The sequence below is a fragment of the Trichechus manatus genome, unplaced genomic scaffold (genome assembly GCF_000243295.1).
Source record: "Trichechus manatus latirostris isolate Lorelei unplaced genomic scaffold, TriManLat1.0 scaffold00019, whole genome shotgun sequence".
Lineage (NCBI taxonomy): Eukaryota > Metazoa > Chordata > Mammalia > Sirenia > Trichechidae > Trichechus > Trichechus manatus.
The window spans coordinates 12239698-12261062 of NW_004443955.1; the positions used below are offsets into that span (position 1 = coordinate 12239698).

The following is a 21365-nucleotide window of genomic DNA, read 5'->3' on the forward strand; positions in this document are numbered from 1 at the left end:
CAATGTCACAAAACAGTATTTGTACTAAGTGTTTAATGAGAAACTAGTTTGGTCTGTAAACCTTCATCTAAAGTACGATTTAAAAAAAAAAAAAAAAGCACCAGGCCTAGATGGTTTTATAGGCAAAAGATTTTATTCAGCTTCTTGGAAAATATGACTCCTGCTTTGGACAAACTTAATGTTGAATGAAAACACAAGTTCCAAAAGGACTGGCATAGTACAAAAATGTTTACTATGCAAACGTTTCTGCAAGAAGAAAGACTGCCAAAACATGATCCTGGTTATCCTCCCACTCCATTTGCCAGCTGGGACCTGAGAGGTGCCCCCTTCTCCCAGCTGAGGGGGTAGCACCCAAGTTCAGTTTCCTATCAGTCTAATGGCTCTCAAGCCCCAGCAAGGAGGACTGTAACATTACACAGGCCCCAAGTTACTCAAAATAAGCAGACAGCACATATAATCCAGATGTGCCTGGCACCTAGTACACCATTGACAGGCTGGCCCACAGGAGAAAGAACTCCTTCGCTGGACTGAAACCCATGTACTGTCCAGCAGATGCCCCAGCACACCTCCCTATGAGAGGACGAGAGACTAGGGGTGATTCATGAGCAACTCCAACTTGTAGATTCAGGCTTTATGATTTCCTTTTCCTCAATGAAACCTCTTCTTAACCCAGGATGGGTGACACTGTGGAATTCACGGCAACCCATTGCACAATAGGTGGCAGCTTGAGGCAGGACAGAAACAATACTATATATTTATGGACATCACACATTTAGTAATGGTGTAAAAACATAGCAAAGGATTTGCACTAATTTCAGAATAATGGCCATAAGTCCCTCGGTGGCACAAACGATTTGCACTTGACTACTAACCTAAAGGTTGGCAGTTTTAATCCACCCAGTGGTACCACAGAAGAAAGGCCTGGTGATCTGCATCCATAAAGATTACAGTCAAGAAAACACTATGGAATAGTTCTAACTCTGTAACACTTGGGGTCACCATGAGTCAGAACTGACTTGATGGCATAAGACAACAACAACATAAAATATGGCAAAGGATTCACACTAATTTCAAAATTATAGCCACCTTTGCGGGGGGCTACAGGAGAATAGAAATCAGGGAGAGGCCCAAATAGGGCACTAACTAAATCTGTAATGTTTTACTTCTCTAAAAAAATATTTTTGAAACAAAAATGGCAAAATATTAGCATTTATTAAATCTGAGTGGTAGGTGCATCCTTGATTGCTTTTTCTTTTACTCCTCACATCTAACTCATTTGTGCATTAAAGATGGCCAACTATTTGCTGGTCCTCCCATCAAAAGGTGGAGTCTATTTCCTGTCTGGCACTGCCTCTACGCTGGGCTGTGACTTGTTTTGACCAATAGGAGGCAGTGGTAGTGATGCCGTGACAGTTCTGCCCCTAAGTCTACGAAGGCCTAGCAGCTTGTTTCTGAACTCTGGCAACACGACTGTTATGCTGCAAAGACACCTGAGCTAGAAGTCTGAATGATGAGAGAGTATAAGGTGAGAGAGAAGTCACGAGGAGGAGCACTGAGGCACCAGACATGTGAGCAAAGCATCCTTGGACCTTCAGCCCAGTCCAGTCACCAACTGTATGAAACCAAGTGAGTGACCCAGCTGGTACCACACGGAGCAGAAGAACCGCCCAGCCAAGCCGTGCCCAGATTCCTAATCTGCAGAATCCTGGGAAATCATAAAATGCTGTTGTTTTAAGCCAATAAGACCTAGGGGTTCCCTATGAGTTGGAATCGACTCGACAGCAATGGGTAAGTTACGGGGTGGTTTGTTACATAACAATAAACACCTAAACAAGTCCTGATACTCTTCTTTCAGAACATATTCCCAGTCCTTCCTTCTGTCCCCACTCCAGCCCCACCACCGAGGGCTCTGGGAACAGCCTTTGATATCCCTAAATCAGACCACTTTGCTCCTTGGGTGCTTCCATCACTCTGCGGCATGGTCCGCCATGAGGCTCACCTCTCCAGCCCTACTAGGGGCTTCCCTCACTCTGCTCCAGCCCCAGAGGCTATCTTGCTGTTTCTCAAACACGACAAGCCCAGGCCCACTTCACAGCTTTGCACCTGCTGGTGCCTCTGCCAGGAGTGCCATTTCCCTAGCCCTTCACAGGACTAAGGAGCCCTGGAGGTGCAGTGGTTAAGCGCTTGGCTGCTAACCAAAATATCAGCAGTTCAAACCCACTAGCTGCTCTGCAGGAGAAAGATGTGGCAGTCTGCTTCCATGAAGATTACAGCCTCGGAAACCCCATGGGGCAGTTCTACTCTGTACTATAGGGTCGCTATGAGTTGGAATTGACTTGAGAGCAGTGGGTTTGGTTTTTGGGCACGGGACTAACCCATCACGCCCTTCCTTTGATTCTGCTCAAATGCCGCCTCTCCATGGACACACGACCTGACCTTCAATCTAAAACAGTGCCCACCGCCCATCACTTTCCATTCCAACCCTGACTGAATTTCCTCTTGGCCCTTTTCACTCCTAACAGTGAAACTAACTCAGTGACCATCAAGTTGACTCAGAGTAGGACTGTGCTCCACAGGGGTTTCAATGGCGAGTTTTCGGAAGTAGATCGCCAGGCCTTTCTTCCAAGGTACCTCTGGGTGGGCTCGAACCACCAGCCTTTCAGTTAGTAGCAAAGTGTGTTAACTTGTTTGCACTTGCAGGGGGTCCCCTTAAGTCAGAATCGACTCGACGGCAACTGCTTTTTCTGAAGTAAAGCACGTGTTTATTTACTGTGTTTCCCCCGGAACGCGCGTGCCATGAGTACAAGTGTGTGTCCCAGTGCCCCATGCGTAGCAGGGAGGGAATGAGAGAGTTCAGGGAAGAGGAGGAAGGCATATCATTCTCTGTTGTTTTCGGAATGTCTGAAAAACACTCTTCTTCCCAACTTCCCACGGCTCCCTCCTTCTGGTCAACCATGTACATCTTAGATTCAACACCACCTCAGAGAGGTCTTACCCAGTAACAATTAAAAATAGCCACGTGTTCCCTCTGGAACACATGACCTTGCTGTACTTCTGTACATCAAGCAGCACTCTCTTATTTACCCTCTTCTTTGCGGACTATTTTCCCTCTGGAATTAGAAGCAGAGCCCATTCCTGCTATATCCTCAGCATCGAGAACAGTGTCTACCACAAATAACACTTGATGACTGTTGAAATAATGTTGAATTAATAAAAATGACAAGCAAAAAAGCCAGGCCTTAGAGGAAACAGGTTAACACTGGCCATTAAAAAGAACTTAAAAAAAAATTACAATGAAAAAATGTTTTTCTTCCAGCAGTTTTGCTGACTTCTCTTAGCACCTTAGGAAGTTGCTTTCCACATAATTTACGTACGCATGCTGCCTACAAAGTCAGCTGACTACAAATTTCCCTAATAATATTTTGAATGTAATTATTAGTTTATCTGGAATTCACTGTAAAAATACTGATTTTAATAAATAATCTGACATTGAAAATATACAAAAAAATTAACTGAGAAGATAATAAGCTTGACATCAAACTAAAATAAAATAAATGTCAATTAGGATCCTCAGAAGAATCCACAACACAGGAACAGAATGCTATGAAAAGAAGCAATCAACAACAAGAAAGAGCTAATAAAACGTTCAATACAGGGGCTGGAAGAGAAAGTCAATGAAATCTCTCAAAATTTAAGAAGGAAAAGAAGAGTCAGAAAACATGAGAGAAAAGATAAACAACATATATTTTAACGAATAGGAGTTCCAGAAAAAACAAAACAAAAAAGAGAAAAAGCAGAGGAGAAAAAATTATCAAAGACAATATAAGGAATTTTCCAGGGCTGAAAAGGGTAAAACCTGGGCATACTCAGCGCCAGTAGCGTGAATGAAAACAGGCCCTGCCCCAGATCTTTCCTGATGAAATTTCAGAAAAACAAGCAGAGAGGGAAGACCCTAAAAGCTTCCAGGGAGGAAAAACCAGGTCTCCCATAACGCAGTAAGAACCAGATCACATCAGAAGACAGCGGAATATGCTCCTCCAAGTTTTAAAGGCAGATGAGCTCCAGCTTAGGTTACAGTGCAAATGAACGCGTGCCTCCCACGAATCCTTTCTCAGGAATTTTCTTGTAGATGTGCTATGTAAGGATTCCGACAGTTCCAGGTGGGAGGTGGATGCGGGACGGAGGTTGAAGGAAGGGAAGAGGTGTTCCCATGCTTGGTCTCACAGAACAAGGATGATACTGAGTCTCCAAGCACAAGTCACAGAGATTGGAACGTACCATTTAAGTCACAACTTGCAGGAAGCTAGTAGACACCGTCTCAATGGATCAGGCAAGAGCAGAGTGTAAGTATATTCTTTAGAGAAATGGTTATTACCTAAAGAACTCAAATCAGAAACAGGAAATAAAGATCCTTTGGGACAGACACCGGGGCAGAGATTTGTTGCTTTTTCCTTTAGTCCCTTCTGGGCTACTTGCTTCTTTAACTATGGGTGTGATTATTTTTAATGTGCTTATTCTTTAATCCCAGAGGTTCCTGGATGGCACAAATAGTTTGCACTCATCTACTAACCTAAAGGTTGGATGTTCAAACCTATCCAGTAGCACCATGGAAGAAAGCCCTGGCAATCTGTTTCTGTAACGATTGTTGTTGTTAGGTGCCATCGAGTCGGTTCAGACTCATAGTGACCCTACGTACAACAGAACGAAACACTGCTGGGTCCAGTGCCACCCTAACAATTGCTGCTATGCTTGAGCCCATTGTTGCAGCCACTGTGTCAATCCATCTCCTTGAAGGTCTTCCTCTCTTTCGCTGACCCTCTACTTTACCAAGCATGAGGTCCTTCTCCAGGGACTGGTCCCTCCTGATAACATGTCCAAAGTATGTGAGACAAAGTCTTGCCATCCTTGCTTCTAAGGAGAATTCTGGCTGTAATTCTTCCAAGGCAGATTTGTTCATTCTTCTGGCAGTCCACGGTATACTCACTATTCTTCGCCAACACCATAATTCAAAGGTACCAATTCTTCTTTGGTCTTCCTTATTGTATGATTGAGTCCTTATTTCCATGTTTTGTTTTGAGGTTTTTTTTTTTTTTCCCCTTCCTGAGTCAGTTTCTTCTAGTAAAACTTTTCCAGTTACTTGTTTTTTGGAACTAAGTCTTATAGGCCATGAAGGTTTTTCTTGACTAGAAAGAAAATAATTTCATCCAGAAATCTAAAATAATATTTCCCAAAATGTCTAAATTATATCGAGACAATTTTTTTTTTTTTTGGTACTTGCAGCTGGAAAATGAATCGAATGATTGCAGGGGGATGGTTTTTCTTGCTCAGCTTTATGATCTTGCACATATCACCATATATGCCCACACAAGACCATAAACATTAAGTAGCCTAACTCCCACTGGGACCAGGATCAGGCTATGACAAACAATTCGCTTTGGCTGACTAAACTCTGAATACCTCAGTGGCATGGAAATTTAACAAGACGACCATGTTCTGGAATTTACCTTGTGCTTTATGAGATTGTTCCATTTTTATTCACATCTCTTTTCTCCAATCCTCAGAAGTCTTGCTCTCACCGTTCATAACGGACCCTCACACAACACAATCCACCTTCTCAGGAAGCCTCTAAGTCCAAGGCAGGGCCCGTTTTACCTCCATGTGTATCATCTGCACTTGAGTCCTGAAGGCTGGATTCCCCGACAGCGCTGATTCTCACATCTACTCTCACAGTGTTCTCAGGCGAACTCTGGATTTCATTTGCCTGCTCTTGTCCAATGAATACATCATTCTCTTGTAATTGAGAATAAGTCTCAACCACGCCAGCATTTCTTCTTATCTATCTTGTGGCTGAGCCACACAGAGGATGGCTCCGGGATTTCTAGGCTCCAATGGCGCCTTGACTCATAATCCATGGTTTACAGTAGGACCTCAGCAGTTACACTGGACTTTACAGTTTACAAAGGCCTTTCCCCTATCTTTACATGCAGTGGTTCTAATCCCTAGGTGCACGTTAGAATCACCCGGCAGGCTTTAAAAAAGCATTGGTGCCAGAGCCCGCACGCAGAGATTCTGATTTAGCTGGTCTTGGGGGTGGATGGGAGACATCCACATTTTTCAGAAGTTCACCAGGTAATTCTATGTGCAGCCCTGGCCTAGTTTTACAGATGAGGAATGAGCACCTTGTGATCGAAGCTGTATTTCTACCAGTACTGCTAGATTTCCACGGGCCAACCATTCTTACCTTCCTTATGACAAACATCACTCAATAAACAGATGGTTAAGTGGAGTCTGGACAAACTGAACATGTGGCAGCTGGGATGGTGAAGGGACTCGGGACTGAGTCTTCTAAAGAATGATGGTAGCTCTCTATCTTCATTCATCAGGGTTCCTGAAAATGCACGTGAAATTCATACACTAGAGTGTAGACTTGTATGCAGGGGGCCATTCCCAGAGACCTAAAGAAATTCATAAAACTTCCTATGTATATCTCCTTCAAGGTCAGACTTGTGTGGACTAGGAAACCAGGTCTGTTAGTGAGTTAGTTGTCAGTTGTTATCGAGTTAGCTCTGACTCATGGTAACCTCATGTACAACAAAAGGAAATACTGCCTGGCCCTGTGTCATCTTCACAATCACTAGTATGCTTGAGTCCACTGTTGTGGCTATTGTGTAGTACCTTCCAACCTAGGGGGCTCATTTCCAGCACTACATCAGACAATATTTCACTGTGATCCATAGGGTTTCACTGCCTAATTTTCCGATGTATATCGCCAGGCCTTTCTTCCTAGTCTGTCTTAGTTTGGAAGCTCTGCTGAAACCTGTCCACCATGGGTGACACTGCTAGTATCTGAAATACTGGTGACACAGCTTCCAACATCATAGCAACATGTAAGCCACCACAGTACAACAGACTGACAGACGGGCAGTAGGCAGATGGGTGAAAATCCTTTCCCTGTCCAGGCCTTGCTCATTGTCTTAGGCTGGGTTCTCTAGAGAAGCAAAACCAGTAAAGCATATAAATACACATAGAGAGAGATTTATATTAAGGAAACGGCTCACTCAATTGTAGAGGCTGGAACATCCCAAGTCCGTGGATCAGGATAGAGGCTTCTCTTGATTCATGCAGCTGCAGGGGCTGGTGAACCCAAGATTGGCAGGTCGGAGAGCAGGGCTCCTGCTCACAGGCTATGAATATCGACGAATCCCAAGATTGGCAGACAAGACCGCAAGGCTTCTCCTGATTCACATAGCTGCAGGGGCTGGTGAACCCAAGATCAGCAGGTCGGAGAGTAGGGCTCACAATCACAGGCTGTGAAGATCGATGAATCCCAAGATCGGCAGATAAGCTGACTGCTCAAGTCCCAAGAACCAGAGGTCAGACGAACAGGAAGCAGCCACAGAATCCAGAGCGAGCAAAAAGCCAGAATGTCTGCTTATATTCGGATGTAGGCCACACCCCCAAGGAAACTCCCTTTTAAATGACTGGCTACTCAGCAGATTCCATCATGGGAGCCATTGCATATAAACACTGAGAATCATGCCCCAGCCAAGTTGACGCACAATCTTAACCATCACACTTGTGTTAGAGGCAGCTAGCTGCAGGCTCAGGGCCCACCAGGACCTGGGGAGGTCCACCTAGGCATCTCCCTGCTCACAGGCTGCTGTACCTCTTGACCGCTTCATGGGGGCCAGGGCGCACGGCTGGAACAAAAATCCCTCTTGGCCACTCCGTACATGCCCAGCAGGCCTGGACTGCTCCCCAGCAAGTATAGGAACCGCCAAGTGAGGCTGTCCTGCCCCTATCTCCTCCCGTCGCCCCTCCTCCCCCACATGACTCTGGAGGGTCACAGTGGCCAGGCTGGATGAAGATGCCCACTGACCATGGCCTCCTTCCCAGCAAGCTCTCGTCCACCGCACCTCGCCCCACAGTGTAAACACAGCCCAGCAGGCACAGGCAGGACACCAGCACCAGAACAGGCTAAAGATCAGGCCGGCAATTATGCTCTAAACGGCTTTCATAAACATAGATCTGTTCCTTGCAACCAGTTGCTACTGAGTCATTTCCAAGTCATGGCAACCCCACGTGTGTCAGAGTAGATCTGTGCTCCACAGGATCTGCAATGGCTATTTTTCTGGAAGCAGATCACCAGGTCTTTCTTCCGAGGTACCTCTGGGTGGATTTGAACCACCAACCTTTTGGTTAGCAGCTGAGCACGTTAACCATTTGTACCACCCAGGGATTTCCTGTCCCTTAGGATTCGTTAAAGCTGTCTGCCATGAAAGCCAGCTACCAATGAAGGGGCACTTTCTATTTCAGTCCATTTCCTACTTCTGTCTCTGGAAGGCAGGAAAACCTCCCACTCAGGAAAACTATGTGGCTCACAGATTAAGAAGTTATTTTTAATACAGATTTGAAAAAGCAAAAAAAAAAGACACTGGAAATAGTTGTATAAAAACCTGGGAGTTGAAGACCTTCCGGAATGTTCCTTCTCCTTCTTTGGTTCTGCTGTCTCAACGGCTTCTGGCCCCACATGCTAGATCCAGCGGAGGACAGTGCTCTGAGGCAGGCAGCTAGTGTCAGAAGCTATGACCACTCACAGAGAGGTGGGGAAACACGAGCCAGCTTCTGGGGGATGCCCACCCAAGCACACCTTACCCTCCATCATCCAGAGAGGCCTTGCTCAAGTGTTCTCGACCTGAACTCTGTGGGCGTTTCTTCACTTGGCTACTTTCCCTGGTGCCTCACCTCAGCTGGCAGGACAGGTTCTTCTCAGATATGCAGAGTGTCTAAGCAGACTGCCCAGCAGCACCAGCCTGTTTCCCTGACCCTCCGCCTGTCAACTCACCCACCCTAAACTCCCCTGCACCAAAGGGAAGCTGACTGCTGATGGAGCTAATGAGGTCAGGGGGGGACACACCCACCTAGAACTCGGTTTTGCTTCACAAACACCTGGCAGGCTCCCCGTCACAGACCTGCAAGCAAGCTAAGGACACCACGCTACAGCTGGGTGAAGAACTCACCTGTTTGTGGGCTTTGAAAAGGTTAAGAATTCTGAACAAGTGCAAGGTGAGGTCACACAAATCGAAACAGGTAGGGACACGAAAAAAACCCACCTGGTGTACCAATGGAGCCCTGGTGGTGCAGTGGTTAACAGCTCAGCCACTAAGCCTAAAGGCTGGCAGTTCAAAACCACCAGCCGCTCCTTAGAAACCCTACAGGGCAGTTCTACTGTCCTATAGGGTCACTAATCAACTCAATGGCAACAGATTTGGTTTATTTTGGTTTTTAGTGTATAAAAAATACAAACTCTGGAGTCCCTGACAGTTGTAAGGCAACAGGTTTCTCTTTATATGCAGCCTTTCTGGCCCTGGGTTTGCAGTTCTGCCAAGATGATTTGCTAGGCCACAATCTTCAAAGGGACTGGTTTGTCTACTATGCAAATAAAGGTATGTAAAAACCTTGTGGGAATTGGTAGATTACTATGCAAATTAGGTGGCTGTGGCCTACTGAAGCGACTGGTCAGTTCAAGGTCTTGGATGGACTGGTCAGTTCGAGGTCAGTTCGAGGCCGAGGCTTATAAAAGGGTCAATCCCACAGAGGTTGAGGGGGACCTCATTACCATCAAGAAGAGCCTGGAGGAGAGCATATCCTTTGGTTCTGGGGTCGCTGCACTGAGAACCTTCTAGACCCAGGCGACAGAGAGAGCTGTAACAATAGAGATGGCATGAGACAGCGGGAATCAGGAGACTGGTGCAAGACAGCTGCAGTGGGCTTCCCAGCCCATGAAGCGAGATGGCTACAGTGGACTTGCTGACCCACGGAGTGAGAGAGCTGAGTATCTTCGGGCAGGAGGCTTGCTGGTGGAGTGGGGCGTCTCCGGACACTGTCAGTGGAGCTGAAGAGATATAATACTTGCCCTAGCAGGGCATGGCTGAGAACTAAGGCCTGAAAGTGGAGGTCAGGTCAAAAGGGCCGCCCACCTGAGGGTACAAACGAGAAGAAGCTGACAGCTGTCTTGATTAGAAGCTGTCCTGATTGACAAACTGTGTTCTGTCTCCTGAGTTGTATCCTGTTACCTCCAAGTTGATCCTGATCCTGAGGAACAGCCTGATACTTCCCCAGTAAACCAAAAAATCGTGAGTATGGTCTGTGAGTTTATGTGGCCACTGCAACAATTATCAAACCCAGCAGAGAAGTAGAGAGTGCTGTGGGGAGGACGGCTGGTGTCAATTGGTAAAAAAAAGTTGGAGAATGCAAGTATGTCTGACCTCCACCTCATAAGAATCAGCTTTAGGCTGATCTTGATTCTCATCCCTCCTTGTGAATTCAGACAGCTTCTGATGCCACTAGATGGGAGTGGTGCAAACGGTTAATACACTCAGCTGCTAAAAGAAAGGCTGAAGGTTCGAGTCCACCCAGAGGCACCTGATGATCTATTTCAGAAAAATCAGCCAATGGAAACCATATGGAGCAGAGTTCTACTCTGACACACATGGGGTCGCCATCAGTTGGAATCAACTTAACAAAAACAGGTTTTTACCACTACCAAAAAACCCCAAATTAAAAAATACGTTTTATGAAAGTTTGAATCTTTTTCTCAACTGTACTTGGAATTACAATAACAAATGTATCATTTTCAAAGCATGTTTGAAAAAACATGCATGTCCCATGATTTCTGAAAGGTGAGAGAGCTGCTCTTACATTAGAAATTTCTCTGAGTATAATTTGTTTTCCTTCTGGTCATCAATGTTCCTTTGCCAGAGCTGGGATTCGGTCTGGAGCAGTCTTCTGTGGGGTGAGGCTGGTGGATTTGGGGGTGAGGGAAACCAGGGCTCCTCATGGACTCAGGAGGGCTGGGGAGAAGGTAGGGTGGAACATATCCAGCTCATCTGCTGGGGGCACAGCTCAGAGGGTGTCCCCCAGGAGGCAGGTCCCCAGGTTTTTCTGGGTCAAGTATACCCTATTTGTTCTAGAAAGAACTTAGGGTGAAAGAGGCCAGCTGCAGTAAATTCGACACTGGGTGTGAGCATATAAGGTGTGGCTAGTTAGGGCAAAACCCCCAAACATCAGTACTTAACAAAATAACCATTTTTGAAATAAATTGCAATATTATATTTCTGGTTGCAAAAGTAATGCAAAAAAGAAAATAAAAGCACATGCTCACTGTAGAAAATGCAAAGAGCAAACGGTTGCTGTAACCCCGACAACCAGACATGACTACATGCTGCCATTTGAGTGTCACTGGTCCCTGGCTCTGGTCTTGGTAGATACATTTACATTTTGTGAAAATGAGATCCAATACACAGTGTTTTTAAATTGGGCTCTACAGAGCGCTGGGGTCCAGGTGGACTCGGAGGCGGAATTTGTAACACCTACCCCCACACCACTGCTCCTCAGAGCAACTTCACTGTTATCTGTTATATAGGTTGGGGCTCCAGGTAAGGCTTTACGTGAGAAAAGGCTGCTTAAATAAACAAACAAATCTAATATAATACATAGATCAATAAGATTCCGTTTTTAGAAAGGATTGAAACCCACCAGCACAATGCATGGTAGATTGCCTGACCAGCAACAATTCCCGCAGCGCCCCCACCCCCATTTACAGCCTCGACATGGCCTCCCCGTGGAGGGAGGATGTTTCCCACCCTTGACTTTGGCCTTGGCCGTGTGATTGCTCTGGCCAGTGGCGTACAGGCAGAGGCAACAGCATCCCATCCTGAGCCTAGGCCTCAAGAGGCATCACAAGCTCCCAATGTTCCCACTCGTGCCGCTACCACAGCCAGGGGGTTAGCCTGTTCATCCCAGGACAGGAGTCACGGGGGTTAGAGCTGCAGGTGGCAGCATGAAGCAGAACCCCAGCCTACTGTTTATTGGTATATTCCATGGAGATTTTGTGCCTATGTGAATCAGGGTTCAGAGGGGTTAAGCCATTCGGGTGAGGTCACTCAGCACCAAGAACTGAATGCAGGCCTGAATAACCCCGAAGGCAGGCTCTTGAGCCCCCACTACACGATATAAGTGCCAGAAGCTTCTCCCTACCCCTCTCCACCCACTAAAAGGGAATACATACCCATGGGGTTTAAAACAGGACAGTGACATGAAGTACCCCTCACTCTACCTCTCCACCTGACATATACTTAGTAGGGGGTTCCTTAAACAGGAGCTGGCTGCAATGGAGTCAGCGTTCCCCATGCCTGGGGCGAGGGCTGCGGTGACTCTGTCCTCTGCCCTGACTTGCCCACTGTGCTCAGGGGTGAACAGTGGCTGAAGGAGGCCAGAAGGGGCCTGCAACTGGCTACCTGGGGTGTAGCTGGTTCCAGCTGGAGGAAGGTGCCATCTGGTTCAGTCACCAGAGTCCCAGGCTCAGCCTCCACCTGTGAGACTTTGAAACTCTCACAGTACCTTCTCCACAGGGTTCCTTATGAGCACTCGATTATAATTTCCTTAATGCTGAGCCACAGGACAGAGTTTTTGACATATTTCAAACCACTTTCCTCTCACCTTCTCCCAATCTGCAGTTCGTTATCTGGTTTCTGGATAAATGCCTCCCGCATGGTTAGGGGCTCAAAGGCCATCCCTCCCTCCCGTCCTCAAACCCTGCCCCCTCAGCACCTAGAACAGAATGGGGTGTGAGAGGAGGCACATAATTTGCATAATTCCCTTCAGGCTCCTGGTCCCTTGTGAGTGTTCTCAGGTTTATTTAAACAGAGATGGTGGAGAGTCCTGAGACCCCACTGGGGCTCCCGGGGCTGCTCGTTCTGGGTGGCAATCAGGGCTGTCAGAAGAGGGGAATTGCCTCAGGAGCAGATCTAGATCTTTAAGGGAAGAGGACAGGGGCTGAGAGGGTCAGTGCTTTGGCATGTCAGCACATGCTAACTTGTTCTGGCGATCTGTCCTGCCGGCTGCCAGGAGGTGGGGCTGGTTCTGGCTGTGTCCGGGTCCCTGGCCCTGTAAGAATCCACTGGGGCACCGGGAACCTGGGAAAGCCATCATGTTAGCCTTGACACTCTGGAGCGTGGCCGGCTAAGCACCCCCTAGGAGCCTCTCTGTGCCCTCCAAGCCTACCGAGTGAGAATCTGCACTTCAACCAGATCCCCAGGATTTGAGAAATGCTGCTCTATGGGACCCAAACCATTTAGACCAGCTGATTTTCAGCCCCAGCTGCACATCAGAATCTCTGGGTAGGGGGAGGGAGGAGCTTTGAAAAATGACGCTGCTCCAGTGGGATGGGGTGGTGTCCGGGCATCGGCAGTTTAGACGCTCCCAGTAACCAGTGTGGGCCAGGGTTTAGATCACCAATTCCTGAACAGGAAGGGGAGGGGCAGAGTCACTTGTGGGGCCTTTCTAGACAACACAGTCCCAGCCAGCAAGCCCCAAATGGGCCCAATGTCCCCAGCCCACCCTCATCCTCAAGACTGCCATGAGGAGCAGCCCGTGGGATAACGGGGCAGGGAGTGCACCGGGAAGGTAGACATGCCACCCAAAACTCACGTTTAGCATTCCGTTATACACGGCACCTGGACCTCACACTGATAAAGCCAGGCCTTCCTAAGGCCTGAAAGCAACTGAAAAAAGACATAACGTCTGAAAACAAGAAGAATCTTAAAAAGATGCAGATTAAGAACTGGGAACATTTACTGCTAGGCAATGTCAAGAAGTGAATTTTTCTCGCATTCCATAATCTGATTTATGTGCACAGGAACTTTCCAGAAACATCACCCTAGTTAGCCTCTGGGCATCTTAGATGGGGAAAAAACACTTAAGCAACTGAACAGAATGTCTGCCGAGCCAGTTAAAATGCTCACTCACTACCCTGGCTGAGGGTGCAGACATACGGGCCCTCTCAAAGCCCACAGGATGGCCCAGAATTTAAGAATGAGAGTTCTACAGCTAAGACAGGGTTCAAATTCCAGTCTTGCTATCTATCAGTTGTGTTCTCGAGCAAGTTACTCAATCTCTCCTACCCTCAAGTTCCTCAGCTATAAAATGGGGACAAAAGTACCTTTTCCACAGGTTATGGTGAGGATTAAACGAGATTATTTTGTACGGCACTGAACCCAGTGCCTCGTATATACTAAGGGCTTAACAAATATTTATTGTTAAGAAAAATATTAATGATATTCTATTGGTGTTAAGAGCTGTGTAACTCCAAAAAGACAAACAACCCAATCAAAAAACAAAAAAAAAGGGCAAAGGACTTGAATAGACATTTCACCAAAAAGGATATTCAAATGGCCAACAAGTACATAAAAAGATGCTCAAAGTCATTAGTCATTACCAAACCTGAAAGTCGCTGCCTTCGAGTCAATTCCAACTCACAGTGACCCTACAGGACAGAGCAGAACTGCCTCATAGGGTTTCCAAGGAGTGCCTGGTGTATTTGAACTGCTGACCTTTTGGTTAGGAGCTATGGCTCTTAACCACTATGCCACTAGGGTTTCCAAAAACCAAACTCATTGCCATCAAGTCGATTCTGACTCATAGTGACCCTACAGAACAGAGTAGAACTTCCCCATACGGTTTCCAAGGAGCACCTGGTGGATTCGAACTGCCAACCTTTTGGTAAGCAGCCAAACTCTTACCCACAACACCACCAGGATTTCCCATTAATCATTAGGGAGATGCAAATCAAAACTACAATAAGATACCACCTCACCCCCATTAGAATGGCAACGATCAGAAAAATGGAAAACAACAGGTGTCGGAAAGGTTGTAGAAAAACTGGAACCCTTATCCACTGCTGATGGGAATGCAAAATGGTACAGCCACTGTGGAAAACAGTTTGGCAGTTCCTCAAAAAGTTGAACACAGAACCCAGCAATTTCAATCCTAGGTATATACCCAGAGGAAGTAAAGACAGGAGCGCAAATAGAAACTTATACACCAATGTTCACTGCAGCGCTTTTCACAGCAGGCAAAAGTGGAAACAACCAAAATGTCCCTCGAGAGATGAATGCATAAACAAAGTGTGGTATATACACACAATGGAATATTACACAGCCGTAAAGAGAAATGAAGTCCTGATGCATGCCACCACATGGATGAACCCTGAAAACATGCAGAGTGAAATAAGTCAGTTTCAAAAGGACAAATACTGCATGATCTCACTTACATGAAATAAGCAAATATACACAAACTCGAGATTATTAGTGGTTACCAGGGGGAGGGAGGTGGAGAGGGGCAGCTTTTACTTAGGGGGCATTGAGGTTATGTTAATGGTGGTGGAATGATTTAGAAAAGGATAGTGAGAATGGTTGCACAACTTGAAGAATGTCATCAATGCTACTGAATTGTACATGGAGAAATTGCTGAGACGGCATAGGTTTTGTTATGTATATTTTCAGCACACACAAAAAAAGTGATTCAACTCTAATGGAAAATCTGGCAACACTTAAAGGCTTAAAAATGTTGAGAACCAACAATTCCACCTCTGTAAATCTACCTTATAGAAATAATCCCAAAAGCATGCACTGAAAGATGGGAATGGAATGCTTTTGGTAACAGTTAAAAAAAAAAAAAAAAAAAAACTAGACGGAACATCCAAGAGAAAAGTAAGGACTAAGTCAACAATTTTATATAGTGCTCCCTATAAAATGTTTCCCTGATCACCTCAGCTAGGTGGTGCCTCAGGTAAATGTTACTGATAGAAGGTTAAGAGAAAAAAAAACGGTACACAACTATAGACACCGTGTAAGCATAATAAAGCTAAAACAAAAAACCCTTAAGCACAGAAAAGCAGACTAGAAAAGAACATACTAAGATGTTAACTGTGCTCGTGTCTGGGTGATTTTTTTTTCCTACTTCCTTCTTTTTCTTTTTTCTAATTTTCTTTAATAAGCATGTGTTATTTTTATAAGAAACCAAAACCAAATCACCATTTAAAAAAAAACAAAACAAAACTTTTTAACCAACATGACATGATGCCCTGATTCTTAAGATCTTTGAGGCCACAATAAATTTTGTACCATGGCTCTCAATTTTTAGAATTTCAGCAAGAATCCTGAGATATGTTTTCTGAGAAAAGCCTTTGGCTGGAATCCCTTATTCTCGCAGAGGACAAGCAGGCAGACTGTGCCCAGGCAAGCATGGCCAGCCCTGCCCTTACCGTTAGGGGTCTCCATGGTACGCTCCGGACATGCGGCTGACCCCTCTGGCCCCACACACCAGTACATGCTGGGCGGTCGCCGTGACATGCCAGCCATCAACCCTCGAGGTGACTGTTCTCCAAAGTCACTTTTTGCTGTCACTGTCACCGCCGCTGTCCCACGTGGGGTAGGTCAAGGCATGGACGCACAGACTCATGGACGAGCAGAAAGCTTTCTTGTTCTGGTGGTGAAAAAAAATCATCAAAATAGAAAATTAAATGTCAAGCCTCTTTCTGCACCCTTGCAAACATTCACATTTATATTTACTCACTGACATTCTCCTTTGCAACACTCTTCATGTCCCATGTATCCAGCCAAGCCCCCATCAGCTGGGGCAGTGAAAGGACGTCTCACCCTACCTCGCTGCTGGGCTCCAAGCATGTCTACCCGAGAACAGTCATGAAGAAACCTCAAACAATTGTAAACACCTACCAGTTAAGGACTTGCTGCTCAATCAACAAATATTCAGTGTTACTTGCAAAGCAGCCAGCCCTGGCTGAGGCACGGCAATTCTAACACAACTAAATGAGGTCCCTGCTCCCAAGGGGCTTACACTCCAGTTGGAGTGAGGCAGACATGTAACAGCGGGTCACAGTACAAGGCTCTCCCTTTGCCCACAACTGACACTCTCGGACACCTAGAGGGGAGACTCTAATCCCAACGGAGCAGTCAGGCAACAACCCTAAAGAGACGGGTCTAGAAGGAATCCTTACTGGTGATGAAGCCAAGTCAGGAGTCCCTGGTGGTGCAATTAAGCACTCGGTTGCTAACTGAAAGGTTCAAAGTTGCAATCCACTCAGGTACCTCAGAAGATATGCCTGGTGATCTACTTCCGAAAGATTATATCCTTGAAAACCCTATGGAGCATGGTGCTACTCTGTACACAGGGGGTCACCATGAGTTGGAGTCAACTCAATGGTAACTTTTTTTTTTTAAATGAAGTCAAGTCGGTTTGAGCTTTGGGCATCAACAGAAAGAAGCCTCAGAAAGTCTCCCCTCCACCCCCAGGGTATATTTGGCCATGTCTAGAGACGCTTTCAGTTGTCACAACTGGGGGCGGGGGGAGGTGCTATAGGCATCTAGTGCGTAGAGGCCAGAGATGCCACTAAACATAACCCACAGAGCAGCCCCACAACAGAGAATGATTCAATGTCAACAGTTCCAAGGTTGAGAGACCCTGAGTTTAAGTAAGACTAACCAAGTAAGACTAAGGAGATTGTGATGAGAACTGCTGAGACAAGGCACTGTTCTTCCACGCTGGGCTCCCACTGAACTTGGAGGGCCCCTCAGGATGAGTGTTCATCCTGGTATGGTGATTGAAGTCTACGCCCAGCTAAGGCCTGGCATGGGGTGAACTGGATGATGGGAAGAGTGTTACTATGTGGAATGAGTGGGTTTCTATTAGTCTTCGTATAGAGTCTGTACTGTAGGCAAAGTACGAGGCAATTAGAAACCCTTGTCTGTGTTCTATGAGAAAGACTACTCAAAAATGGGTACTGATATCTCAGCCAAAATAATAATTATAAGGGTCATATAAATGACTCCTAAATATGTGGAGTCCCTGGTGGTGCAAATGGTTACCACACTCAGCCACCAACTGAAAAGTTGGAAGTTCGAGTCCACCAGAAAGGCGTGGCAATCTAACTCCGAAAAATCAGCCATTGAAAACCCTATGGAACTCAGTTCTATTATGAGGCACACGGGGGTCGCCATGACTCAGAACTGACTCGATGAGAACTTTTTTTTAAGACAACATGTAAAGGAAAAAGCAGGATCCAGACGTCACAGGCTTGGATTGTCTCTCATATGCTGGCAGTGTGACCTCGAGCTGGAACTGATGCGTGTCTTTGTTTCCTCATCTATAAAAAATAGACTTACTCCCCCTGCCCGGTGACCTCACAGGGTTGTGAGAATTCAACAAAGGTAAAGTTTCTGCGGTCACTTTCCACAGAGTCGTAGGAGTGGGTACTACCTGCAATAACTCCGTGAGGACGGGATGTTGGCAGGGTCTCCTACCTGCCCTCTGGTTCAGAAGCTGGGAACAGAAATGCTGTAGAGCAGATGCCCTGTCTCCTTGGTGCCCTGCCTCAGGGTCCTAGCAGGTGCCCTGAACAGTGTGGGCACTGAGAAGGTACAGAATAAGGCTGCCGAGAGCTCTGGGATGGCTCATTTAAAGGCCTAGAAATAAGGCACCTGGCCCCTAGGACTGCCTACACTGATGAAAACCCAAACCAAACCCGCTGTCCTGGATTGAGTCCGACTCATAGCGACCCTATAGGACAGAGCAGAACTGCCCCATAGGGTTCCCAAGGAGTGCCTGGTGGATTGGACCTGCCAACCATTTGGTTAGCAGACGTAGCTCTTCACCACTACGCCACCAGGCTCCCCTTAAAGCCAGGGAAAGGCGGGGCTAGGAGAAGCCGGCAGTAGAGGCCTGCTCGCTATGACTGGCATCTTTCCCAACCAAAGAAGAAAAAGCCTATCAAAGCCGCCAGTGGGAAACACTCTGAAGTCTGGGAGCCTGAAGAGTCTACGGGGGAAAGGAAAAATGGTCAGTCTGGTCAAAATTCAGGAGACGGTTAAAACCTTATAAATTATAAAACCCGATTAGGAAAATTAGCTAGAAACTCGGACCAGAGGAAGAAACCAGGCAGAATCTCCATTTTTAAAAAAAAGCTCCAAGCCACACAGAGAAGCATAGTTGCCATCTGCTTCCAAACAATCTCTAAAACAGCTAAGTACACCAAACAACATTTCAGAAATCCAAAGGCTAGACATTCCTTCTGAAAACAGAAGTGTCTTATTACCCTATAAACTCACTGCCATCAAATCGATTCCGACTCCTAGCGACCCTATAAGACAGAGTGGAACTGCCCCATAGGGTTTCCAAGGCTGTAATCTTTCCAGAAGGAGCGTTGGTGGTACAGTGGTTAAAACGCTAGGCTCCTAACCAAAAGGTCAGTGGTTCGAACCCACCAGCCACTCCTCAGAAGAAAGATGTGGCAGTCTGCTTCCGTAAAGATCACAGTCTTGGAAACCCTATGGGGGCAGTTGTACTCTGTCCTATAGGGTCACTATGAGTCAGAACCAACTCGATGGCAGTGGGTTTGGGTTTTTCGGTAACCTTTACAGAAGCAAACTGCCACATCTTTCTCTCTAGGAGCCAGTGGTGGGTTTGAACTCCTGACCTTTCAGCTGGCAGCTGAGTGCTTAATCAGACACACCAAGAGTTGCCATGAGTTGGAATGGACTCAATGACAAAAAAAAAAAAAAAAAAAGTCTTAAAAAATATTTTTGGCTAAACCTCGCCCAGCACATTTGTTCCCCTTTTCGTTTTCAGTTTCCTTTTGAAAATCACTTTACCGATGGAAGATTCTGCCACTGGAGCAGTTTTTAAATTATAATTTCTATTCTGGCTTACATTCTAAGGTAGAAGTTTTAAGATGAGGTAACACAAGTTTTGCTCAATCTTTGCCCTCAAACTCATCTTTGCTTCCTTCTGCTGCTTCTTTTGGGTTCAGACCAGAGCAATAAAGCCTGGTGGTAAATAACATTTTTTCTTTTTGTTATGGTACATGCTTCTTAAAGAGGACTTCAGGTGCTTTTCAGAAATAATCATTGTTTTAATGATTTTTTAAAACCTCACCAATTTCCTTTTGCTGATTCTTTACACTTGCATTATTTAGTAAACCTAAATACTTGATGAAAAAGGAAAAAAGGAACCTATTATTCATTCTACAAATAGTTATTAACCCTTTTCTGTAAGGAGTCGACTTCATGAGTTCTTGAAATTTAACATAAAGGGAAGACGGTGAAGCAAAAAGCAGTTGTTGTTGCTTTAACTCTGACTCATGGCGACCTCGTGTGTGTCACGGCAGAACTGTGCTCTACAGGGTTTTCAACGGCTGATTTTTCAGAAGTAGAACACCAGGTCTTTCTTCCAAGGTGCCTCTGGGTGGACTCGAACCTCCAACCTTTCAGTTAGCAGACCAGTACATTAACTGTTTGCACCACTCAGGGGTTCCACAATAAAATAAGCAATTGCTATAAAGCTTCTGACAGAGAAGAATCATAGGAGGCCCTGTGCTGCTCACCTGGTCTTCCTTCAAGAGACTTAGAAAGAATTGCCACTACCAAAGAATGGGAAAAGGAAAAAAAAGACAATTGCCGTGGAGTTGATTCAGTCTCATGGGATCCATGTGTGTCAGAGCTGAACTGTGATCCATAGGGTTTTCAATGGCTGATTTTTTTCAAAAGTAGATCGCCAGGCCTTTCTTCTGACACACCTCTGGGTGGACCCAAACTGCAAACCTTTAAGTTGGTAGCTGAGCTCTGACTGTTTGCCCCACTCAGGGACTCTACCAAAGAGTGAGAAGCAAATATGCAAATGAAGCATATTAGAGATGCTCCTATAGTCTAGCTTCTTTTTGAATTGATAGTAGCCTGGTGGAGAAGGCTGCTCTATGGTTCTAGAATCCCTTTACCAATATTGGTCTGCCTACAAAATGTGTCTGACGAGTTTGCGAACATCAAAATAAGCACGGATCTGCAGGCTGGAGAAGCATGTAGTTCTCAATCCCAGATAAGCACCCAAGGGTTTCACAACAGAGGCACTTCTTGAGTCCCAAACCACCAATAAGTGAAGGCTGTACCATTCACCATTTCCACCACCCGTCTGTCAGCGTGTAGTACTGTGGTGACTTACATGTTGTTATGATGCTGGAAGCTATGTGTCAGGGATTAAATTGTGTCCCCCAAAAATATGTGTGCCAATTTGGCTAGGCCATGATTCCAGTATTGTGTGACTGTCCGACATTTTGTCATCTGATGTGATTTTCCTGTGTGTTATAAATCCTATCTCTATGATGTTAATGAGATGGGATTAGTGGCAACTATATTAATGAGGCAGGACTCAATATATAAGATTAGATTGTGTTTTAAGCCAATCTCTTTTGAGATATAAAAGAGAGACGCGAGCAGAGAGACATAGGGACCTCACACCACCAAGAAACAAGAGCCAGGAGAACAGCGCTTCCTTTGGACCCAGGGTCCCTGGGCTAAGAAGCTCCTCAACCAGGGAAGACTGATGACAAGGAACTTTCTCCAGAGCCGACAGAGAAAGAAAACCTTCCCCTGGAGCTGACATCCTGAATTTGGACTTGTAGCATCCTAAACTGTGAGAGAATAAATTTCTGTTTGTTAAAGGCATCCATTTGTGGT

General features: G+C 45.9%; 1 protein-coding gene across 1 annotated transcript in view; it reads right to left on the minus strand.

The window, feature by feature from the left end:
- The window catches only part of LRRK1 (leucine rich repeat kinase 1), a 183072-nt gene extending 166483 nt beyond the window's left edge, over positions 1-16589 (minus strand). Inside the window, exon 1 of the mRNA XM_004372645.2 lies at positions 16106-16589. Within this exon, the coding sequence (XP_004372702.1) occupies positions 16106-16202 (97 nt within the window). The 5' untranslated portion in view covers positions 16203-16589. The remainder of the gene's footprint in view (positions 1-16105) is intronic.
- Between the last annotated feature and the right edge of the window lie 4776 nt (positions 16590-21365).